The sequence below is a fragment of the Trachurus trachurus genome, assembly GCF_905171665.1.
Source record: "Trachurus trachurus genome assembly, chromosome: 3".
In the NCBI taxonomy this organism is placed as follows: domain Eukaryota; kingdom Metazoa; phylum Chordata; class Actinopteri; order Carangiformes; family Carangidae; genus Trachurus; species Trachurus trachurus.
Genome location: NC_139893.1, coordinates 13,125,978 through 13,146,359, shown reverse-complemented (window position 1 = coordinate 13,146,359; position 20,382 = coordinate 13,125,978). Strand labels below are relative to the sequence as shown.

General features: G+C 44.3%; 1 protein-coding gene across 1 annotated transcript in view; it reads left to right on the top strand.

The window, feature by feature from the left end:
* Window positions 1–2,188: 2,188 nt before the first annotated feature.
* Window positions 2,189–20,382, top strand: part of gse1b (Gse1 coiled-coil protein b) — a 165,534-nt gene continuing 147,340 nt past the window's right edge. Inside the window, exon 1 of the mRNA XM_083969359.1 lies at window positions 2,189–2,306. Coding sequence (XP_083825485.1) covers window positions 2,196–2,306 — 111 coding nt within the window. The 5' untranslated portion in view covers window positions 2,189–2,195. The remainder of the gene's footprint in view (window positions 2,307–20,382) is intronic.

The window sequence follows — 20,382 nt, the reverse complement described above, 5'->3', positions numbered from 1 at the left end:
GGCTTCCCTTTTTCCCGTTTCTACAAAACCAGGAGCCAGCCCCGGGTGCGTGTGAAGTGAGCCCGGATGGACATGCGCTGGTGTGCGCTGTGTGCCACTGTTTTCTGACGGAGCAGTGGAACTCCTTCGAGCGTAGCCGGACGCCCATTGAGAAGCGCATGTACTGGCTGAAACGGCCCTACCAGTGCGACTCTCGGAGGGTCCCACAGGAGTGGAACATCTCGTATGATCTGGAGAGGAGGATCAGTGTCGGCAGCCAGAACTACGACGGGGGCGCAGACTCGGATTTCTCCTCTTTTTCTGACAACGAGAACATATCAGACCAGGAGATGGATCTAGTCGACAGAGCCGGTATGGGCAAAGACAAGTGCCTGAGAGCATCTGGCAAATCGCCGAGAGACAGTGGCAGGAAAAACAATGTCATCAGTGTTAAAAACAGCCCAGATTCACAGCGGGCGGTCCGCTACCCGGTGGGTGTTTATGGGGCGCTGAGATCGCCAAAAGCAGAGAGTGTTCTGCCGGCGAGGCGCGGTGCTAAATTTATGAATAATGTCTGTCAATCATCAGAATCTCTGGCAAAGCCCCAAGAGAGATTCCCCCAGCGATGCTATGACAGTCCTCTCTCTGACACACCTGTGCAAGACAACGGGGTCATTATGCGCAACAGGCGATGGCTGGAGGACGGGAATGTCAGACACGCGGAGCCGCGTCAGATCCAGCGTGCTGCCGACAGCAGCTGTGCGCCGTCCAGACATCCATCGCTGCTGTACCGAGGAGCAGGCGAGGATCACACACACAACTCTGCTGTCACCACTAAATGTAGCAGAGCCGTTCCCAGGGAGAATGACTCTGACAACTCTGATGAAGATGAGATTAACATTACCAGTGATGATGACAGGGACATGTATGACAGCAAACCAGGCCCAACAACTCAGTTCAGACCTGCCAGAGACCTTTCAGCAAGAAAGAATGCCCAGACGCACGGCGCTACGGATGGTAGGCCAGAGGAGTGTGTGTGCTATATCTGTGGCACTGGGCTGAGACACGATGGGCGGTTTAAAGTCAGTGTTCAGAAACAAGAGAGGGCCCAGGGCGAGCCCTTCTTTCCCTTCCTGTGGCTTCACTCCCCTCCCCGCGGTGCGGTGCCTATCAGTCTGGCAGGTACAACCCTGGTTTGTGGCAGCTGCCACAACTCCCTCATGCAGCAGTGGCAGAGTTTCCAGCTTGCCGATGTACCTGTCCTCCAGCGCCTCTATGTTGTCCCCCTCAACCAGACCACCAGTGCTGTCCGTCCTCCCCAGCTTACTCCCCAGGAGGGAAAACCCCCAGCGCAGATGGAGTGCGCACCTGAACCCAAGACTGCCCAGGAGGCTTGTTTCCTCTGCGGTCAGGAGTGTGGAGGAGATATGAGAGTAGCATATGCACAGGCTGGTGTTGGCAAATCCCGCGGTGTGATGTATTTTCCCTTTATCAACATGTTGCCTTGCCCACCTAACGCCCAGGGGGTGAGTAATGGCCGTATACACTGCTGCCAACACTGCCATTTAATCCTGGAGGACATCTGGAGCGCATATCGACTCAGTCTCAGCGAAGAGCTCATCACCTCTGTCAGCTCCTTCCTGGTCAGGTACCATGCTGCCATGGCCATCGAGGGGTCCGGACCATCCCATTCCCAGACCGGTGTGACCTCTCGCCCCGGCGGCTCCATGGCGGTGTGTTACCTGTGTGGAGCTGAGCTGTGTGCGGGTGGAGAGTACCAGCTGCATGTAAACCCACCTGGACGTTGCGGGGAGAGGGAGCCTTTCTTCCCTTTTCTCACTGTCCATCCTCCTGCTCCCCGTGCCAAACCAGTTGATGCTACAGGCCTGGTGTCAGCTTGTAACCTCTGCTATCATGACCTGCACGCCCAGTGGGCCCTGCACGAGAGCAGGAGCCTGGGGGGTCCCTCCACCCCTTCTACCTCTAGTCTACCCAGTGCCAACCCGCAGCCTCCCAGCTCCCCCTGGGCCCGACAGTACAGCTGTGAGGCTTTTGTTTGTTTCTTCTGCAGGCAGGAGCAGCGCAGGCAAGGTAGGCTTTGTGCTGTTACGGTGGCCAGGTTACCTGTGTTCCTGTACGCCCCTCGCAGCACACGCACACTCCTGGTGGACGATGGGAGGAAGCTGGTGATCGGCTCATGTGTGGAATGTAAAGCCATGGTGCAGGTGGGACAGAGAATGCAGCAGGACAGGGATCGGCTGCGACATGGAGCATCGGATGGGGAGACTAAAGAACCAGAATCAGCCTCACCTCAGTCCAGACATAAGGTAAGACAAAAAAAAACTGCCTTACATTACACAACCGTATTCTTCTTTATTTCTAGTGCTTTTCATCTTGACCGAGTGACTTCTTGAATCTTGTGAAAATGACAGTCATCTGTCATTCTAGTACTTCAGGTCCTCAGGGCTGAGCAGACTGTGTTTGCCCTAATACGACCTCTGAGTCACGTGGCAAGGGAAGAGTTTTACATATTCAGGGGGTGGAAGCATACGCAGCTTGGATGAACAATGATGAGACAAACATTTTCATCAAAACTCACTTCTATAAACACCAGAGGAAAACTATGGGGATCTGAAGGCCAAGGCCAGCCCTGTGTTTGCTATGTGCATGTGTGTGTGTGAGTGTGTTTATTTGAGCAAGCATGACTGAGTGTGCCTCAGCCAGTGCCGAACAGTTTGTTTTGCTTTGAGCATGTTGAGGATCTTGAGGAGTATTTCCAAGGAAGTTAGTATGTCTACCGTATAAATTGTAACACAGATGCAAAACGAAATACCAACCTGGTGTATAGACCAAACTTCCTCTAAAAGCTTCAGCTGCATCAACACCAGGGCTCCAAAAACATCCCACAGGAATTTGGTTTAAAAAGTGTTCAATTTAAATATCTTTATACTGAGCAATCATTTCAGTATTGTAATGAAGATTGCACTGGCCAAGTCCTCTTTTGAAATATTCAGGAAAACCTCACCACTTCTGGACATATTGTTTGTCGAAATCAGTTTTATTTACATATAGGGCAAAAGCACAAATGTCTATCAGCGAGGCGATGACAGGATCCAATTATAGCTTCTCTAATACTGTCATGCTACTCAAAACCATGAGCGTATGTTTGATTTCACTGTGAAAGCAAAAAAACAACTTAAGGGAATGTGTAAAAATCAAATTTCATTAGGACTGGTCTAAAGTTCCTCGCATCTAATATGAAATTAGGTTACCTCTGCACAAGTGTGGAGCACGGAGTGCTGCTGCTAAGGAAGTGAAAGTGCTGTGACCTTCATCATGTTTAAATGGTCAAGGTAGCCTCACATACATTTTTAGTTGGTTGAACATTCAGTAACTGATTGTTGTAGATATATTTAGTGAATAAAAATGTAGTTAGTGTCATTAAAACATCGATTTATGCATTTGTAATAAGTTTTCATTGATAACTGATCCTTGTTGATGTCATGAGTCACTGACATCCCTGAAGGCAAGAGGCAAAGGGGACAATCTGCCTCCCCCTCCATCCCCACACTCGTCATGCAAAGACATTGTGGCTCCAATTCTTCCCATATTTGGCTAATTTGGGAGTGATGTGTGTTTGGCTCTCGAGACTTTGCACACTGCAACAACAACTGTGTCATGTGTTTTATTATTGTAACGATCTCTATCCATATTCATAACAAAATACAGTGTTAATGTTGTGATAAGTGATTTCGATGAGTGAAGATGCTTGCATAGGTGGTCCACATGGGCTGGCTCAGGGAACAGGGAACATATGCACGTTTCCCTCTGAGGAGAGTTCGTCCTCTCATTGTTCACTTTCTTGCCTGTTTCTTGCTTTCCTCTGTCCCCTAGAGACCCCCCCGCCCCCCCTCCCGCCTCCCGCAAGTCCTCTCTGAACAACACAGACATAAAATTTATCTCCTGCAGTGAAGTTGATAGCAGAACTCTGCTTTTCCGCATGATCAATAGCAGAGGGTGCAAGCTTGTAGTGGGGAGGCTGTATGGAAGATGAGTGCAGGGCAAATAAGGATGCCGATGTGTTAATGATGGGCTGAGGAGCTTTTAGACAGCCTGCTGGCTTTGTGAGCAGATCTGAACGGCGCTCTCATGCAAACAGACACTGACTGTCCGAGCATGCAGGACACGTGAAGAACATCTGTGGATGCCATTCACACTCGGCAATCTCAATATGTTGCACACTCACACCAGCTGTCTGAAGCTGTCCACCTAATTCTCTGTCCCATACAGAAGTGTTTGGAATAACGCTGTTGTTGTGACTGATCGCCAAATTTAAGTCTTTATTATTTGTCTGAGGCGAGTCTCGGATGAGCTCATCGCTGTCATATGTGAGGGGCTACTCCTGATATAGAGTATAATTATGGGACCAGCTTTATAGGGTGGGTGAGAGAGAGAGAGAGAGAGAGAGAGAGAGAGAGAGAGAGAGAGAGAGAGGGGTGTCGGTGCAGACAGGGTTTCGGGTGATCGTTTTGGACTGGGAGTGTTGCAGGTGGCATGGCCAGTTTTGGCTTCAGTGAGGCAGTGACCTCACAGCTGAGAAAGTGCCAGTGTGTGTTTCTGTGGGGAAGGGGAGTTGTGAAAGAGTTGTGGGGGAACAGGTGCTTTGTCCTCTAGTGTCGTGCTATACACTTGAGAAGATCTGTCATCGCTGGGGTTTGGGGCTGTGCCCATCTGGTTCCCCTTAGTGCTTTGTGTGTCTGGTGGAGGAGGCTGTACAAAGATGTACACATTCCCACATAGACTATTCTATTCTATTTTATTCTATTCTATTCTATTCTATTCTATTCTATTCTATTCTATTCTATTCTATTCTATTCTATTCTATTCTAGATTTCCATGTTGCACAGCAGCATACAGTTCCAGGTGCATGTCTATAATCCAGTGACATAATTAAAGGTCCGGTGTGTAATATTTGTCAAGGTTTATTGGCAAAATCTGAATACTACCAATGAATATATTTGTATAAGTGTATGATCACTATAAAATAAAATCTGTTTGGTTTTCATAGCTTTATAATTCTTCTTTTATATATGCATATAGCAAGGGTCTTGCTTAGAGAGTGTCGCCATCTTGCAACGCCATGTTTGTACGAAATGGAAAATCCAGCCAACCAGAGAGCATGTTTCAAGAGGTTCACGTTCATAGATTATTATAGAATGATAATGCTAGATGTCACTGTTTTCCCCTCATTTTACACACTGGACCTTTTTATTTAAAAAGCCAAGACACATCACACATGAATCTGGAATTGCAGCTAGGATGAGTGCTCTGTTTGTACTCAATTTCCTTGCTGTTGTGTAAATAATATGATACATGAATGTTCATTCTGAAGAGTGAAAACCATGGATGATGCTGTGCTATCCGTTTTTCCCTGCATGGTGCAGTGGGAATTGGCACAAGAAATCAGATCTGCCACAGGACACTCTAGTAGCTGTTAAATGTAACACACACACACACACACACACACACACACACACACACACACACACACACACACACACACACACACACACACACACACACACACACACACACACACAAACATGTGTGGTTATCGTGTTCTCTGTTCTGCTGCCGTGTGTTTAATTAGTATGTTGGACATGACCTTTGACAGGTGTTTAAGTATAGACCAGCAGTCAGCGTCTGGGGAGGAGCAGACGGTCAGCAGATCCTTCACTTGCACTCTCTTGGTAAAACAGATGTCTGCTGATCTGTTGTCGATTCATTCAAACTATTGCAGGCATGTAGATTTGTTGTTTTGATACAGTTTTAGTCATGTGGCTGCTTGATGAGGTGGCAGCAGGATAATACACTCAGATGCACTTGAAGACGTGGAAGTAGTTTGCCTCAACTCCAGCTGCATCATGTATCAGGATGACTTCCAAAGTTCTCATCTTTTCAGCACATATTCTCTTTCCCTCCATTATCCCCTATTGAAGACCCATATTAGCTTCAGCTACAATGAAGTAGGAGTCTTATTGGAATCATGTAAGGAGGGGATCTCTTATTCCTTTCACGGCCGCAGTACAGTAATGATAACAGCCACTAAGAACTCTTCCCTGTGAAAGTATGGGCATGTACATCTTCAGGTGAAAAAATGTGAGCCAATACTTGTAGGGAAGACTATGCAATTAATGAATACTCTGCGGAGTAGTCTGCATTTGAAGATAAAATACATATTTGAGTATAGGTACAGTAAGGCACGGCTGTGTGGAGGAATGAATTAATTTCAATTAACCTGTATCCTCTGTGGTTCTGCACTGGATTAGTTAAAGATCAAGCAAAGTAACATCTGAGGAAACAAGGTTACACTTTTTTTCAAACCTCTTCCTAAATTAATTATAATATTTATAGCAACTGTATGTGATTTTTTAAAGATACATTTTTGGAAGCAATATCTGAGCTGAACGTCACCAGCTTATCTTCACTGCCAAGAAGAAGACAGAAAATCTCTGTGCACAGGATGGAAGAGCAATGTTGATATCACATATGTCAATTTTAAAATGTTAATTTAAAAAAAGTGACACTTGTACAAAGCAGGAAAAAAAACATGACGAGGAGATGACGAATACTGAGATGTTTAATCCCCAAGGAAACACTAATATCAGTTATGTGTTTCTTACACCGATTAGATGCCAGCGCTGCATAACACTGTGATTGTAAGGTTTGTGGTTGAAGTTTAAAGTTAATCCCACAGTCTCCCAATGCTTCCTCTGCTTGTATAAGGACTGAAACAGCAAATAAATCAATCATTAGTCAAGCTTTACAAAGATAAATACGACATAATTGCGCGTAGATACAGAGCACACAAACAAAGTAAGCCTCTCTTAATCATACACACTCATGTGTATACAGATGTGTGCATAATGGTGTATGTGTGTGTGTCTGTATCCACACATGGATGTTTATCTTTGTATGGTGGTCTGCTGAGTGACTGTTTTGAGTGGATGATTATTGTTGACCTGTTAGAAGAGCAGAGACGGGTGAGCAGAGACGGGTGCTGTGCGTATTCGCTGTGGCGTTACTGTAATTGTGCATGTGTGCATATTGTGTGGTCGTTTAAAAGATAGAAAGACTGTGTTTTCTGTGCACGGCCCATATCCTGGAAAGGAGGTATTTGCTGTCACAGGAAAAACATGCCGGCATCCTGACAGTGTCGCCAAGGAAGATTTATAACGTAGTGAAAGAGGGAGCAAGGGCAAAATTACACATCAAATGTGGATGGGAAGTTGTAAGGGAGACGACAAAAATTATCCTGAGTGAATTACTGGAAGAAGAAAAAGGAGAGAAAAGATGGGTGGTAGGCTGAGAGAAGGTGAGGGGGTTAATGGGATTTAAATTGCAGCCAGAGGAAAACAGAAAAAAGTCCCATTCTCATCAATTCATCATAGAGGGAAATATTACAGGAGAGAGCTTTTTTTTTTTTTTTTTTTACCCAGAAAGGGGATTCTATTAAGAGTGTGATAATTTGAGACATGTGGGGTGGTGTGGTCATAACATATGGTGTGAGCTGTCCTTGTGCGTGCCTGTTTGTATGTGTGTGTGTGTGCTTTCAGTCAAAATTGCGTGTATCCTGTAAAGTTCCTGCAGCTGTGCTTCTCTGTTCTCCCAGCGGTGGAGCCTGACAGACAGCCTCGCGTTTCACGGGGAATCCTGTGGTATCTGAGGGGCTTAATTTCAAAGCTGCTGGAGGTGGGTTTTGATTTAACACTCAAAGCTTTAATCACCCTCTTCACGCTAGCATCCATCGGCGCTCACTTTCGCCCATATCTGAATGGAGTGATCAGATCCTGTGTGGAGTAAATGTGATGGAGGTGTTCCAATGTTTCATGCTTTGTTTTCTCCTTTCATATCTCGGCCATGCAAAGACTTAATACAAGCCTTGCCCTGATAGTTTGAGGGACACCACAACACCCCGGGGCTGTCCCTTGGTTCTCTGCTTTACCTCGAACCTGCTGCATGTTGTCTGTCGTGGCTGGTGTTTGACACCACAGGTCCTGACCCTCGTACTCTTTGTAATGTCGGAGATGGTGTTTGAGCTTGTTTGAAAAAGGAGAATCCTTTTGATGTAGTGGCTTCATTTCAGTGCTTGCATACAGTACATACATAGAGTTCACTCGGTGCCCATGCATGTTCACTATGCATATTTGTAATGGGTGTATTAAGAGAACTCGATATAGGCCTCCATGATAGCTTCCATTCATTCCACTGTCACTCTCTGCCACTGCGTCGTACTGTCTTCTGCATAACAGTTTCAGTTTCTGTGTACCTGCCAGTCCTGCAGATTTCACACTCATGTAATGACATAAAAACAGCCTCACTTAGAAATAATTTTAGAAATCAATCGTTTTTACAGCAAGGTGTTGGCCACTGACAAACTGACAGCAATGGTGGTTCCATATTGAGGTCTTTGGTGAAGTAGCCTATAAGAACTGGACCTTAATCAAGATGGCGCAGATTCATTAATGTATAATGAAAAACATTCACCAAGTGTGTAAATTTGTTGCCTAAGTCTTCAAATAGGGATGATTCTACACCCAGAGAGATCTGTGTGAGAAATGACTTTTGATGGTCTTTTCGGTTGCAGGGCAGTGCCACAGTTGACAACTGGCTCAGACTGGCAGGGAGGCTCTGTGGTTGGTCCTTTTCCAATTCTGTTAGTAGGTTACAGTACATGACATGTGGACATGGGGCAAGACGTAATTAATGTGTGATTTAAACCACTATTACATAAACTGTCTTAAGCAACATTATGAAATGTTGTAAGTCCCCCCCACAAGGACTTGGTTTGGTCCAATTGCCCGAGCCCTGTGGTTCAGTACTGCAACTAAAGAACCCACTACCAGCCACAGAAGAAAGGGAAGAAACGTCTGAACTGTTGTCACACTTATGTACTTTATGTGTACATTTTTGAAAGTGCAGTTGGCTGTTCTTAACAACAGTATCATTATGGGTCACACCCATTCAGCAGTCTCACGCTGAAGAAAGCCAAGGGCTGAAACGAGTCCGTCAGGCACGGCTGTGTGTTTAATAAATGTTTCAAGATTATTTTGTGAGTGCTGCCATTTCAGACATTTACAGTTCAAGAAAACAACATTTTTAATAAGTTGTATGATTATTAGGAGATTGACATGAGACCTTACTTAGATACCTATTCATCTTATCATATGATTTTGTCATTAAGTCACGCCGATTCCATTTTTATGTATTTTGCTCTCAGAGGAAATGCGAGCAGTGACTGTCAAAGAGCAGGGGTCTGGCAGAGACTGAGAACACTGTCAGGTGAGAGTTTGTTATGTAAGTTACAATGCAATGGGGAACCTTCAGGAGTTTACACAAATATTAAAGGTTAGAGGTTCCTATACTGCTAATTTGTCATCCCTGCCTATATTTGGTTAAGTATTATCCCAAAAGGCACAGGTTATCTCCTGGTAATTGACTTACTGTAGGTTGGCAGTCCATCTGGATCAACAAACGCCAAACAGGATCATAACTGCCACTTTAATGTCAAAATTCCCTGGCAGGCGATTGACAAGAGGAAGCAGTGGAGTGCCAGAGATGGAAGGAGAGAGTGATTGAAACAAGCAGTGTCAGAAGTTTCCTCACATCCTGTGTTGGTACAGGGAGGGATGTCAGTGAGTGCAAAGCGTGAATGACGATGTGGTAGCTCACTAATATGTGACAGTATATCAGCATCACACTGCTGCTTTTAGGTTGTGTTTTTGTTTCCTTAAGTATGTATCTTTGAAAGTCTTTGAAGTCGCTGGGGGAGGCAGGGACGCTGGGAAAGAAGCCTGGGTTTGGGGGCTCATGTGAGCGCAGACTTCCAAGCTAGTTTGTTGCTGAGCGATGGAGACGTAGTGACCTTTTAACCCTGCAGAGCCAAAGAGAGGGAGAGGGGATATTGATATGGGCTCAGCACTCAGGGGTCAGCAAAGGTGATATGTCATATTAGAGGGAACGATTCTGTGTAGGATTTTGACGCACCTGTTAAGCTTTGTGACCTTCAGTATTATATGTACATGCAACCCACATAGATTACAAGTTTGTGTTGTGTGTAGGGCATGTCCTGTGTCTTTAAATACTAAATTGTTTGGGGAAGGTTCAATTATCGACATAGATAGCCTTCATAATCAATACCCTTAATTGTGCCCAGTAGACTTTCCTCTATAAAATCATACTGTCCAAATCTAGTTGACTGGATGGTGTGAAAAATGTAACAGAGTGGGCAATGTCGCTGTAACCAAATGAAACTCTGGACCATGCTGTGAACTGCTTCAAAATGTTTTCGCCGGTGCCAATCTGGCATCAGAATATGTGTATGCAATCAGCCAGTAAACTGTGTGTGAACTATTAAGCTGTGCTCCTGTGAGAACTGAGTCATTTGAATCAGAGTGCAGTGTCAGTGTGTGTTTGTGTGTGTGTCTGTGTGATGTGTCCTATCGTCAGAGTCCTGGAGTCTACTGGAGATGGGACCTCCACTGCTTCTTCTTCTCTGCGCCATGACAGTTTAGCCTTTGTCTTCTCTCTTCTATCTTTTATTTTCCCTCCCTCATTTTTTACTTGTTCCTGCACGTAACATTAAGAAACAACCAAAGACAATAACCATTATTATGGATCAGATACGTGTGTGTTACATGCAATCAGATTTACCATTTATCATAAGCAGAAAAAAGTAATGTGTCAAAACTCACCTCAACTATATCTAATCTTAATGGCATTAAGATAATGTTTCACATTAACCTACATGAGACCATCTGTGATTTTAAACATATAGGTCTGTTTATGGATCTTGGAGAGACTGCTCATAAGAGACAAATGCATGAAGCTTATTTAAATAAAGGTCCACTATAAGTTTGATAGGGATAGGGATAGGGATGGGGATGTTAAACAAAATGTCATCATGATGCACATTAGAACAACCAAATTACCAGCAAATTATTATGGACACTGCAGTAAATAGCAGAAACTTTATGGCAACTGTGGCAGATAAAACCATTTTAAAAAAACAAGCAATGCACTTTTTGGTAAAGACTAGATATCTTTAGGCCAGTCCACATACCTGAGGTTTGTATGGACATTTCTAATACCGTACATCTGCTTTGTTGCAAATTTTGCTGTGTTGTTATCCTGGGGCCTGGCATGGTGTGGCAAGATGCCAATGTGGAAGAGTGGTGATGCTGTTGTGCTGCACTGCCCTGGAGTCTGGGTTTTACAGTAGTAAACCTGGACTGACTGTGGTAATTATAGAGGACAGAGTATAATGTAACTATAGCTCAGCCTTCTCTGCCAGCTGCTCTTTGGCCATAACACACACTCACCCGCAGTCACATATAAAATGCGCACATTCACAGACATGCACTTGCACACACACACATAGAGAGAGTGCAGCCTTGATTGTCATTTACATACAGAACAGCTGCAAGCGTGTGTGAGTGTGTATGTTTGTGCACATGTGTGTCTGCCAGGTGGTTGGGAGCACTGGCAGGTGTTTGCTCTTGTGCTGGCAAATGCAGCTGGATTGTGCCACAGCTGTGTGTGTGCGCGCATGTGTGTGCGTGTGTGTGTGTGTGTGGTTCTGCACCTGGACACAGCTGGAGTGTGTGGCAGCACAGTAGCTAATAGCAGACCCATTTCCTTGCCAGAGATTTAACATGTAACTTATGTTCTCAGTTGACTGGATATTATTCATTGCTATTAAATGCTACTCATTAGTCTTGCTTTTCTATACCTCCCAAGTATTTCTGAGGATCTGTACGAACGTGATCCCTCGTTCTTTGGCTCTTTCTCCTTATCTCCCACTTTGTTTCACTTTGCACATGCATCCCCCTCTTGTTCACCTTGTGTTCTGCTGATACTTCTAATGGGGTGAGGAGAGGGAAGACTCTCACCTTGCTGTCAGGACAACTGGGGAGTGGGGATGTCAGATGGAGCCAAAATAGCCCCCTGTAGTGAACTAAATATACTACACACCCTCCTACGCTCCGCAAACACACACAACCAGCCAGTCACTAGATAGCTTCACCGTCTTCCCGTCAGCCAACCAGAGGAGAGATAATGATTAGCATTAGTGGTGATCTTCTCCGAGCTTATTTTGGCCGAAGAAGACATTCCATCCTTGGTGTCACTGTCTCCTCCCAAGTCCCGGCTCCCGACACCCTCCACTCTCACCCCCACATATGCCATCCAGCCACCTGGTCTCTTGCGTACTCAGCTTGTCCTGCCAGCTCCGGGACAGCTGGGGAAGACAGACACAGAGGGGGAGTTTTGGACAGAGCCTCCCATGAAGCTAGAGACTGTGATACCTCTGGAAGAATGCAGTTCAGACTATACAGTAGTGCTGACACATGTAGTGTTATGTGGTCTCCAAATTGTGTGCTATAAGCAGACCTTAAGGTCATGAAGACAATGGCGGAGTTTATGACATGTGCTCGTTGCTGACATATACTTTATACGAGAAGTATTAGGTAATTCCTGTTTGGACACAGTTGTCTCTATGTGTGTAAAAGGTTAACATTTGCCCCATGGTTAAGCTTTAGTTTGTGTTGTGTACCAGTTGCTGTGGTGGGGCTGTGAATCCAGAGTGCCATGCATGCAAAGAAAGGTTACCTAAACGTCAGCCAGGTCACGTCGACTTCAATAGAGATGTTCTTGCTGGCCAAACTGCGAGTGGACACGCACATAAACATAAACGTAAATACACATGCATGAGCACACCGCACACAAATGCACAGACAGAGTCAGTCATGCTGGGACTTTGTGAATAGTTTCCATGGGTGAGAGTCTCCCACATTGACATGACCGTCCTATGAGTCAGAAATAAATTGTTACAGTTTCTCCATCTGTGTCACAGATAGATACCACAGATACTTCCCGAAGGCCTGTCATTATTTATTTGTTACTTTTTGCCTGTTATCCCTTTCAAGTATGCTTTTTGCACGGTTGAAATGTTATTAATATTGATTTCATGTGGCCGTTTACCACTGCTGGTTATGACTGTGACTTATTGAAAGCATGTCGACCCTAATCCGAGGCTACGAGGCTATAGCAGTATGCTAACACATGACTTTTCCAGCTTGGTCAGTGGCATTTCCCACATGACCAGATGTTGTGTGTACGATGTGGACCAGTCGACGGTGAAAGTGGTGAGCCACCAGAGGAGATTTAACCTCTTGCAAATGATCTCCAAACTCCTTAGGGTAAAATTGCACTGTAGAGTAACACAGTGTAATATCAAGGTTTGTTGGCAAGTTTAAAGACAGGATATGTCTTTACCAGATCCATAACGTATAGTATTAAAAATGACAACAAAGTTTCATGTTAGAGGACCTTTTTCTGTGGATCATGAAGAGAAGAATAAGTTAAAATCCACTGCTTCCTTCCGGAATATAAAATTCTTAAGTTGTTATTAAAGCCCACAGAGGCCGAGAGGTTCTAGATGTTTTTATGTTCTTCTCTTCTACGGGGGGCTGTAAAAATAGCACTTGGCTCGAGGTAGGTGTCAGAGGTCTTCTCCTCTCTCCCCTCTTTCCTTTTCTTCTCCTAGCTCAGTCTTCTGTCCATCTCTCTCCTTCTCTCCCCTGTCCCCCCATCACCTCAGTCCTCCTCTTTACCCCCCCTACCCTCCCTCCCCTCCCCATCCTCTCTCCCTGTTTTTTCCTTTTCTCCCCTCTTTTCCCCTCTCCTCTCCCCCCCTCCTCTTCATCTCTCCCTGTGGTATTAGCGGGGCCACATGTTGCTGGCCTCTCCTGGTGGTGTGAGCCCCATGGCAGGCCGTGGCTCCAGGCTGACGCGTAGCTCGGTGTGTATGTGTGTGTGTGTGTGGATGACAGGGAGTCTGTAATGTGTGCTTACATGCCTAGGAGTGAATGTGTGTGTGTGTGTGTGTGTGTGTGTGTGTGTGTGCGTGTGTGAGTCCGCTAACACAGTAACCTGATAGTGGTGCGGCTGAGCAGCACAGAGCGGAGCAGTGCTGTGATTTATCCCGCGGGCTCAGCAGATGGCTGCAACAGGAGTTTGTTTAAGTTTGCTTCAGAGCCGGGCAAGCAGCCAGGAGCATAGAAAGGGCCTGCCAGAAAAATGTTCACTGACTCTGGATGCCTAACCACACTACTCCCCCTCTCTTCTCCCTTATGCCTTCCCCTAACCCCTCACAGTCCCCTCAGTCCAACACACACACATACACACACACATGCTCACATGCTCTTGCAGACTTTCTGTCGCTACTCTCCTTTTACCCCTCTCTAATTTCTCTCTTTCCTCCCATCTGCTACACACACACACACACACACACATGCGCACATACACACACACACACACACACACACACACACACACACACACACACACACACACACACACACACACACACACACACACACACACACACACACACAGAGGTTGTGCATGCTTCTCTGTTCTGTTGGCAACATCCTTGATGCAGACATGATCTCACACCTCAGGAGGGGGCATTAAAGACCGTCCATTGTGGTGGGGGTCTTCTGAACATAACCATATGACCAAACGCTTTGCTGCCTCTCATTCTGGAAAAGAGAGGGATTTCTGCTGCATTAACACTCACAGAGACGTAGAGTCCAGTTGGGTTTTGATGTGGGTGATTTACCTTTCCCTCGCTCGCTTCAATTTAAGCTCCGGGTCCCTGTTTGCGAAGGTGATGACAAGTCCTGTCACATCATTTCAGGTCACTCAGGTGATAACTCTTGACCTCCTTCTCCACTCATCAGTCTTGCTTTGTCTGCCTTATCTCTCCGTGCTCCATTTCATGTCTTTTCCTCCTCTCCATGTCTTCCTGTAGACGTAGAGTTCAGCTACAGAAAAGTTACTGTCCACATTTAAATGGGGCAGCAGACATCAAAGCAGGCAGGCAGACAGACAGACAGACAGACAGGCAGACAGACAGACAGACAGACAGACACTGTGTTGCCAGTGAGTATCGAGGCTGGGAAGTTTTTTTTGGAACTATATATAATCTGGTACAGAAGTTTGATTTACTGCTGGAAACTTTAAATCATCAATTTTCTTTGCACTTCATCAACCTCAAAAAAACAAAACAAAGAATGTTAGATGTTGCCCTGTATTAATAGTCAGTAGTCTCCTCTGTATTGTTTTAATGCACTGTTCTGAGAAATGTGAAATCATAATGTTTGTATCAACCTTTACGTATCTGAGTAATTCTCAGATATTCCTAAAAAAAAACACCCATACAGTGATTTATACTGCATCAGCTGCATTAGTTTCACATCAGAATCGTGCTTATGTGTGCACATACATATGTATGTAGAATATCCTCCCTTTTTCCTTTCTTATTTTCTGTGTTTCTCATTTAAGAAACCTTTTTCATTTCATGTTTTAATATCTTGTTACTCTTCTCTGTGGACCTATTTATTAAGATACTCCCATCCTCCAGTTCAGCCATGCTTACATCCAGCAGCTCTATTAACTAACAGGTGTGTATTCAATCACTGTTGCTGCTGTAGTTTCTCGTTTCTTTCTCACCCTGACTTCTTAGTCAGTAATACTCTCAGTATTATCTGAGGGAGAAGAAAGAAGGTCAATATTATGGATCTCAGCTGTGCAGTCGCATAATCCATACATAAACTCTGGAAGGAGGAAACATCCTCTTGTGTGTATGTATGTTTGACTAATTGTAGAGGTTGTCAGGACCATTGTGCTTTGGCACAGATCTTTATTTCCTCTAAAGCAGCATAAGTCATTCTTACTGTTGTGCCTCGAGGTCAGAGATACACAGCTCAATGTTATCTGAGTTGTGTAAGCCTGAAGGAGTTTGTTAAGGATATGAGTGATATGTCTGAGCTCCTGGAGATATCACATGGATACATAACTATTATCAGCTTTCATCCAAGACTTGTTGGTCATGATGATACAATAGTCTCTGTAGTTTTTTGTATTTCCAAATACCGGAAGATCCACTATTGTTTAAATCAGAGCAGAATCCCCTCAGCCAGAGAAGGTCAAAGTGTTGAGATTCCAGCTTTGGTTTTTACCCTAAAACAATCACCAGGAGCTGGTAAAGATGTTAGGATGCATCACTAATAGCAGGCTGTAAACTAGTAATTTTAAGATGTTGGTATGCTATGGTGTCTTCAAGTTACAAAAACAAAAAAACTGGAAAGTAGTCAGTTTCAGTGTAACCCGCTTGTGATACTTTAGTATGTGGGACTGATCGGGGGCTGGTGATGGATATGTAGAATAGCTGGGAACAACTGATTAAAACAAATGAATGTCTACTGGCTCATTATAATCAGTTTGAATTCAATAGTGAGTTATCAAACATCTCCTACTGTCTACAGTTTGTTAAAATGACAAGCATCTACAACTTTAGAGAGACAAAACATCTAACACATGCTTCTTTTGTGGAGGTTCCTATAGTAACAGGAGCTCAGTTCATTTATTTGAAATGCAACCACAATCAACACTTACTGTTCCTGTGATATTAGTGGAGACCGTTTGGTATGACACCTTTCTATACACACTTCACACTTTTTTTGGGGGGGGTGGGTCTTCAAATGCAAACAAGGTGCATACCAAACAGAAAGAACTAAAACAAGAGCGAGATAAGGAGGAGAGAATTCTTTATTAGGCTTCATATCTGCCTGCAGCTTTGCCCCGTGATACCCTGGGAGGAGAGGAAGTGAGTGGGTCGTAGGTCAGTTAGCTTAGCCACCCACTAATGAATATTAATCTGTCAAGGTTACCCTCAGTTGACACAAATGTGCCAGAATCTGCCTGAATTATAGCCTGGAGTGTGCTCCACTCATTGCCTTCATATGCATATTAAAGACAGAGTGGATGTTAGAATTATCAGAGTTATTTCATCCTAGCATCCTTCACTGATGTCACAGCACTTTCACCAGGAATCAAAGAGGGTTTCTAAAATATTTCAACTACATGGATTTTTCATATTTTATTGATTCCATCAGCTTTTCAGTTAAACTGCTTCCAAATTTAATTTCACAGCATGAAGGTCTAAGCCACCTCCGCACTGCAAGGAATAAAATGTCCTGAAGTCTTTAATTTACTTATTTATTATTTTGTTGGCTTAAACTAGTAAAACACTAGCATATGAAAGCACCAGCTCATACAATCCCCACCATGTGCAAGTCTTTAGTTATAGAATATAAATTAAATGCAGGCTGCAAAATAAAATGCAATGCACATGACCTCATGTGTTTTCATTGGTAGCTACTATGGTTCTGGTTAAAATATGTAAAGCATGCCACTTTCTTTTAATATAATGTAGAATTATGGCTGTATCCAAAGATAATTAGCCTGCTAACTTAATGATCTCTCGGTTTCACAACTTTCATTTGCACCTTTAATTCTATGTAAATTGCAGGTGCTCCCATAATAGTGTCATAAAGCACATAAAGAGGACTAAATACAGACTAAACACAGTCATCACACCAGGCACCCATCCTGTGCAAAGGGATCAACAGTCTATTTCATGAAGGTGTTTTGTGCTAATTTGTTCGATATTACATTTGCTGTAATATCGAACAAATTAGCACAACTGAAACCAACTGGAACCAATGTAGGTGTGTTTAAGGTATTACCTGTGTTAAATCCTCCTTGCATGTAGCTATGAAAACATCTGAACTGTAATAGTAATTCCAGTCAGATATTTTATCCTTTTATAAGCCCATTACTTGATCTGTGAGATTCATCAGCAATCCTAGCAGTGGTTTACCATACATGTTTTTTTGAACAAGAATAAAATTGTGTCATCTTTGATCTCACATCCAATGAGTCTCAATTGCAGTCCACAGGGAACGCAACTGGATACGCAAAAACATGTGGTTCTGTGTGGACTGTGGATCCTTAAGGGGAATGACATTCATAAGATATTATAACCCATGTCCTCACTGTTCTGTGTATATGATAATAATGTGTGTTTGGATGGGGCCAGATGTTTTTTTCTGTTTTTTTTATCCACCTGTTGGATTGCCCAAGGAGGGCAGTAAGCACAGCAATTTCTACAAACCAGAGCCCCAGACAGACTGACGCTGGCCGAGCAGCGATCCGACGCTGTTTGACTTCCACTCAATATGGAACATGTGTCCTCAGTGTTGGATTGATAGCAGGCTTTGGATGGGTTCCCACACTACGCAGACCCACAGGTGTCAGAGTTGTTCAGTATTGTGCGTAAGCTTGTGATTGTGTGACAAAGGCAGGGTTAGCTAAGCTTTCATGTTTGTTTTGCACACACATGAGAGGAGCACCGTGAATGCCGGAGCATCTTGAGTGCGAGTATCTGTCAGCGTGTGTCGATCAAAGCCGTCTTTCTCTTTTTGTTTTCCTGTACTTGGCTGAGTCGGTGTGTATGGAGTCTGAGCTGCTTTTATGGAGTGTTGCTGAGGCGGTCAGTGGCCTGAGTCTGCCTGCACGGCTGTGGTCCTGTTGGATCTCTGTGATAGGCTGTTAAGGTGACTGACAGCTCTGCTTTACAAGCTGCTATACATCAACCCGTGGACCTGCTGCGACTGTGGGAACACAGACTCATTTGTGTTTGAGTATGTGTGCGCATGGGTGTGTGTGTGTGTGTGTGTGTGTGTGTATGTGTGTGTATGTGTGCGTATGAGCATAGTGGGGGTCAGCATGGAGCAGAAACAGGGCCTGTCGCTGAACGATAAGGCCTGCTGACCTTGTAACCTGTAGCTCGCTGTGACGAGGTCATCTCAAATTACACCTAGCCAAATGTTCCCTGTCTGCGAGCATTAAAACAGGAAGGTCTAACCTCTGGAGCAGAAACCTTTTTCTAGTCCGTTGATGGATGATGGTCTTCTGTCCAACCTTATGTTCAACAAACACAGACAAATGGACAAACACTCTCTCATGGGCACATGGTGTTGGCCTGGGAATCAGAGGGTCCTCATGATATCACACTATGATAACAGTGGTGCAGATAACGGTGCATGTTCCTCTATAAGTTTAAAAAAAAAAAACCCCATCACATTCTGTATAGGTTTAAAGAAAACAGAAATGTACAGTGCAGTTTACAGCAGCATTAAACGGAGGCAACAGCCACATGCCAGATGTCTGCAGGAAAGACAGGAAACACCTCTGCCCAAATAAAACCACAGGCCACACTGGGGCACAGTTGATCAGCTGTATGTCTTAACATGTAACATAATATATTGCAGTATTGATGTTTTGTCTCACCACCAACCTAGAACACCAGCCAGACATCAAATTCCCACATAGTTTCTTTGGTTAAAAAAAAATCAATAAATGAAAATGAAGTAAAAAAAACCCCCCCAAAAAACTGAATTAATCCTGCACTTCCTGCATCATTCATTAAGAACAGACTAATCATGTGTATAACCTGGTGTGTGTGTGGATGAGAGCAGAGCTCCTGTGTGTGGTATCGCGTGGCCCAGCCCTGAGGTAAATATTTGAGGACTGCAGGCACCATTAGGAGAGGGTCTGTCTTTGATGGGCTGATTTTCGTGTGAGGCCGTGGATGACGTCAACTTTCCCTCAGAGAAAGAGGGAGGCTGTGTGCGTGAGTGTGCGTGTGTGTGTGTGCTTGCATAAGCTTAGCACAGTGAGTATGTGCACAAAATAGCAACATTATTTTCATTCAGAACAGAGCTAACTAAACTAGTGATCTTGAGTGTGAGTTTGTTTGTGTGTGTCCCTGTGTTTATTAGAAGTTAAATTACTGTGCACTTTGCTTGTGACATCCCTTCAATCACTTTTCCTCCACTGTGGCACCTGGATTCTGCCCAGTTACAGGCATCCAGACGCTTCACTATACCAGAAACACGAGAAGGTTTCTTTTTCTCTCAACAGTTTTATACCTGGACATTGTTTGGACTGAGTTTAACTGTGATTTTATTCCTGAATCCCCAGAACAATTGGCGGTTGCAGAACCTTCACCCAAGCTGACAAAGCTTTCCAGTCCCATTCTTGATCTTTCTGTTCCTTTCTTAGTTTCCCCCTCCTTTATTCTCATTCTTAATTTTAAATCTTCTCCTTCCTCCTCCTCCTCCTACCCCTCATCATTCTTCACCTCCTCTGTCTCTTTCAGCGCAGAGCAGGCCAATCTTTTCTGGCGCCAGTGACGCTTCTTTATTTTTCCCTCTGGAGGAGTCAGATTTATTGGTCCAATGTTTATTTTTATAACAAATTTTAGTTTTTCATTACGTGTGCATCAACAATAGCAGAGTGGCTCTTTTAAGGTTGATTGTTAAAAGGTAGTCAGTGGCGTGAACCGCACAGCAGGAGAACTAGTACAAAGCTTGTTTTTATAGGTGTGTGTCTGTGTGTGTGTGTGTGTGTATGCTTGTGTGCACGTGCACT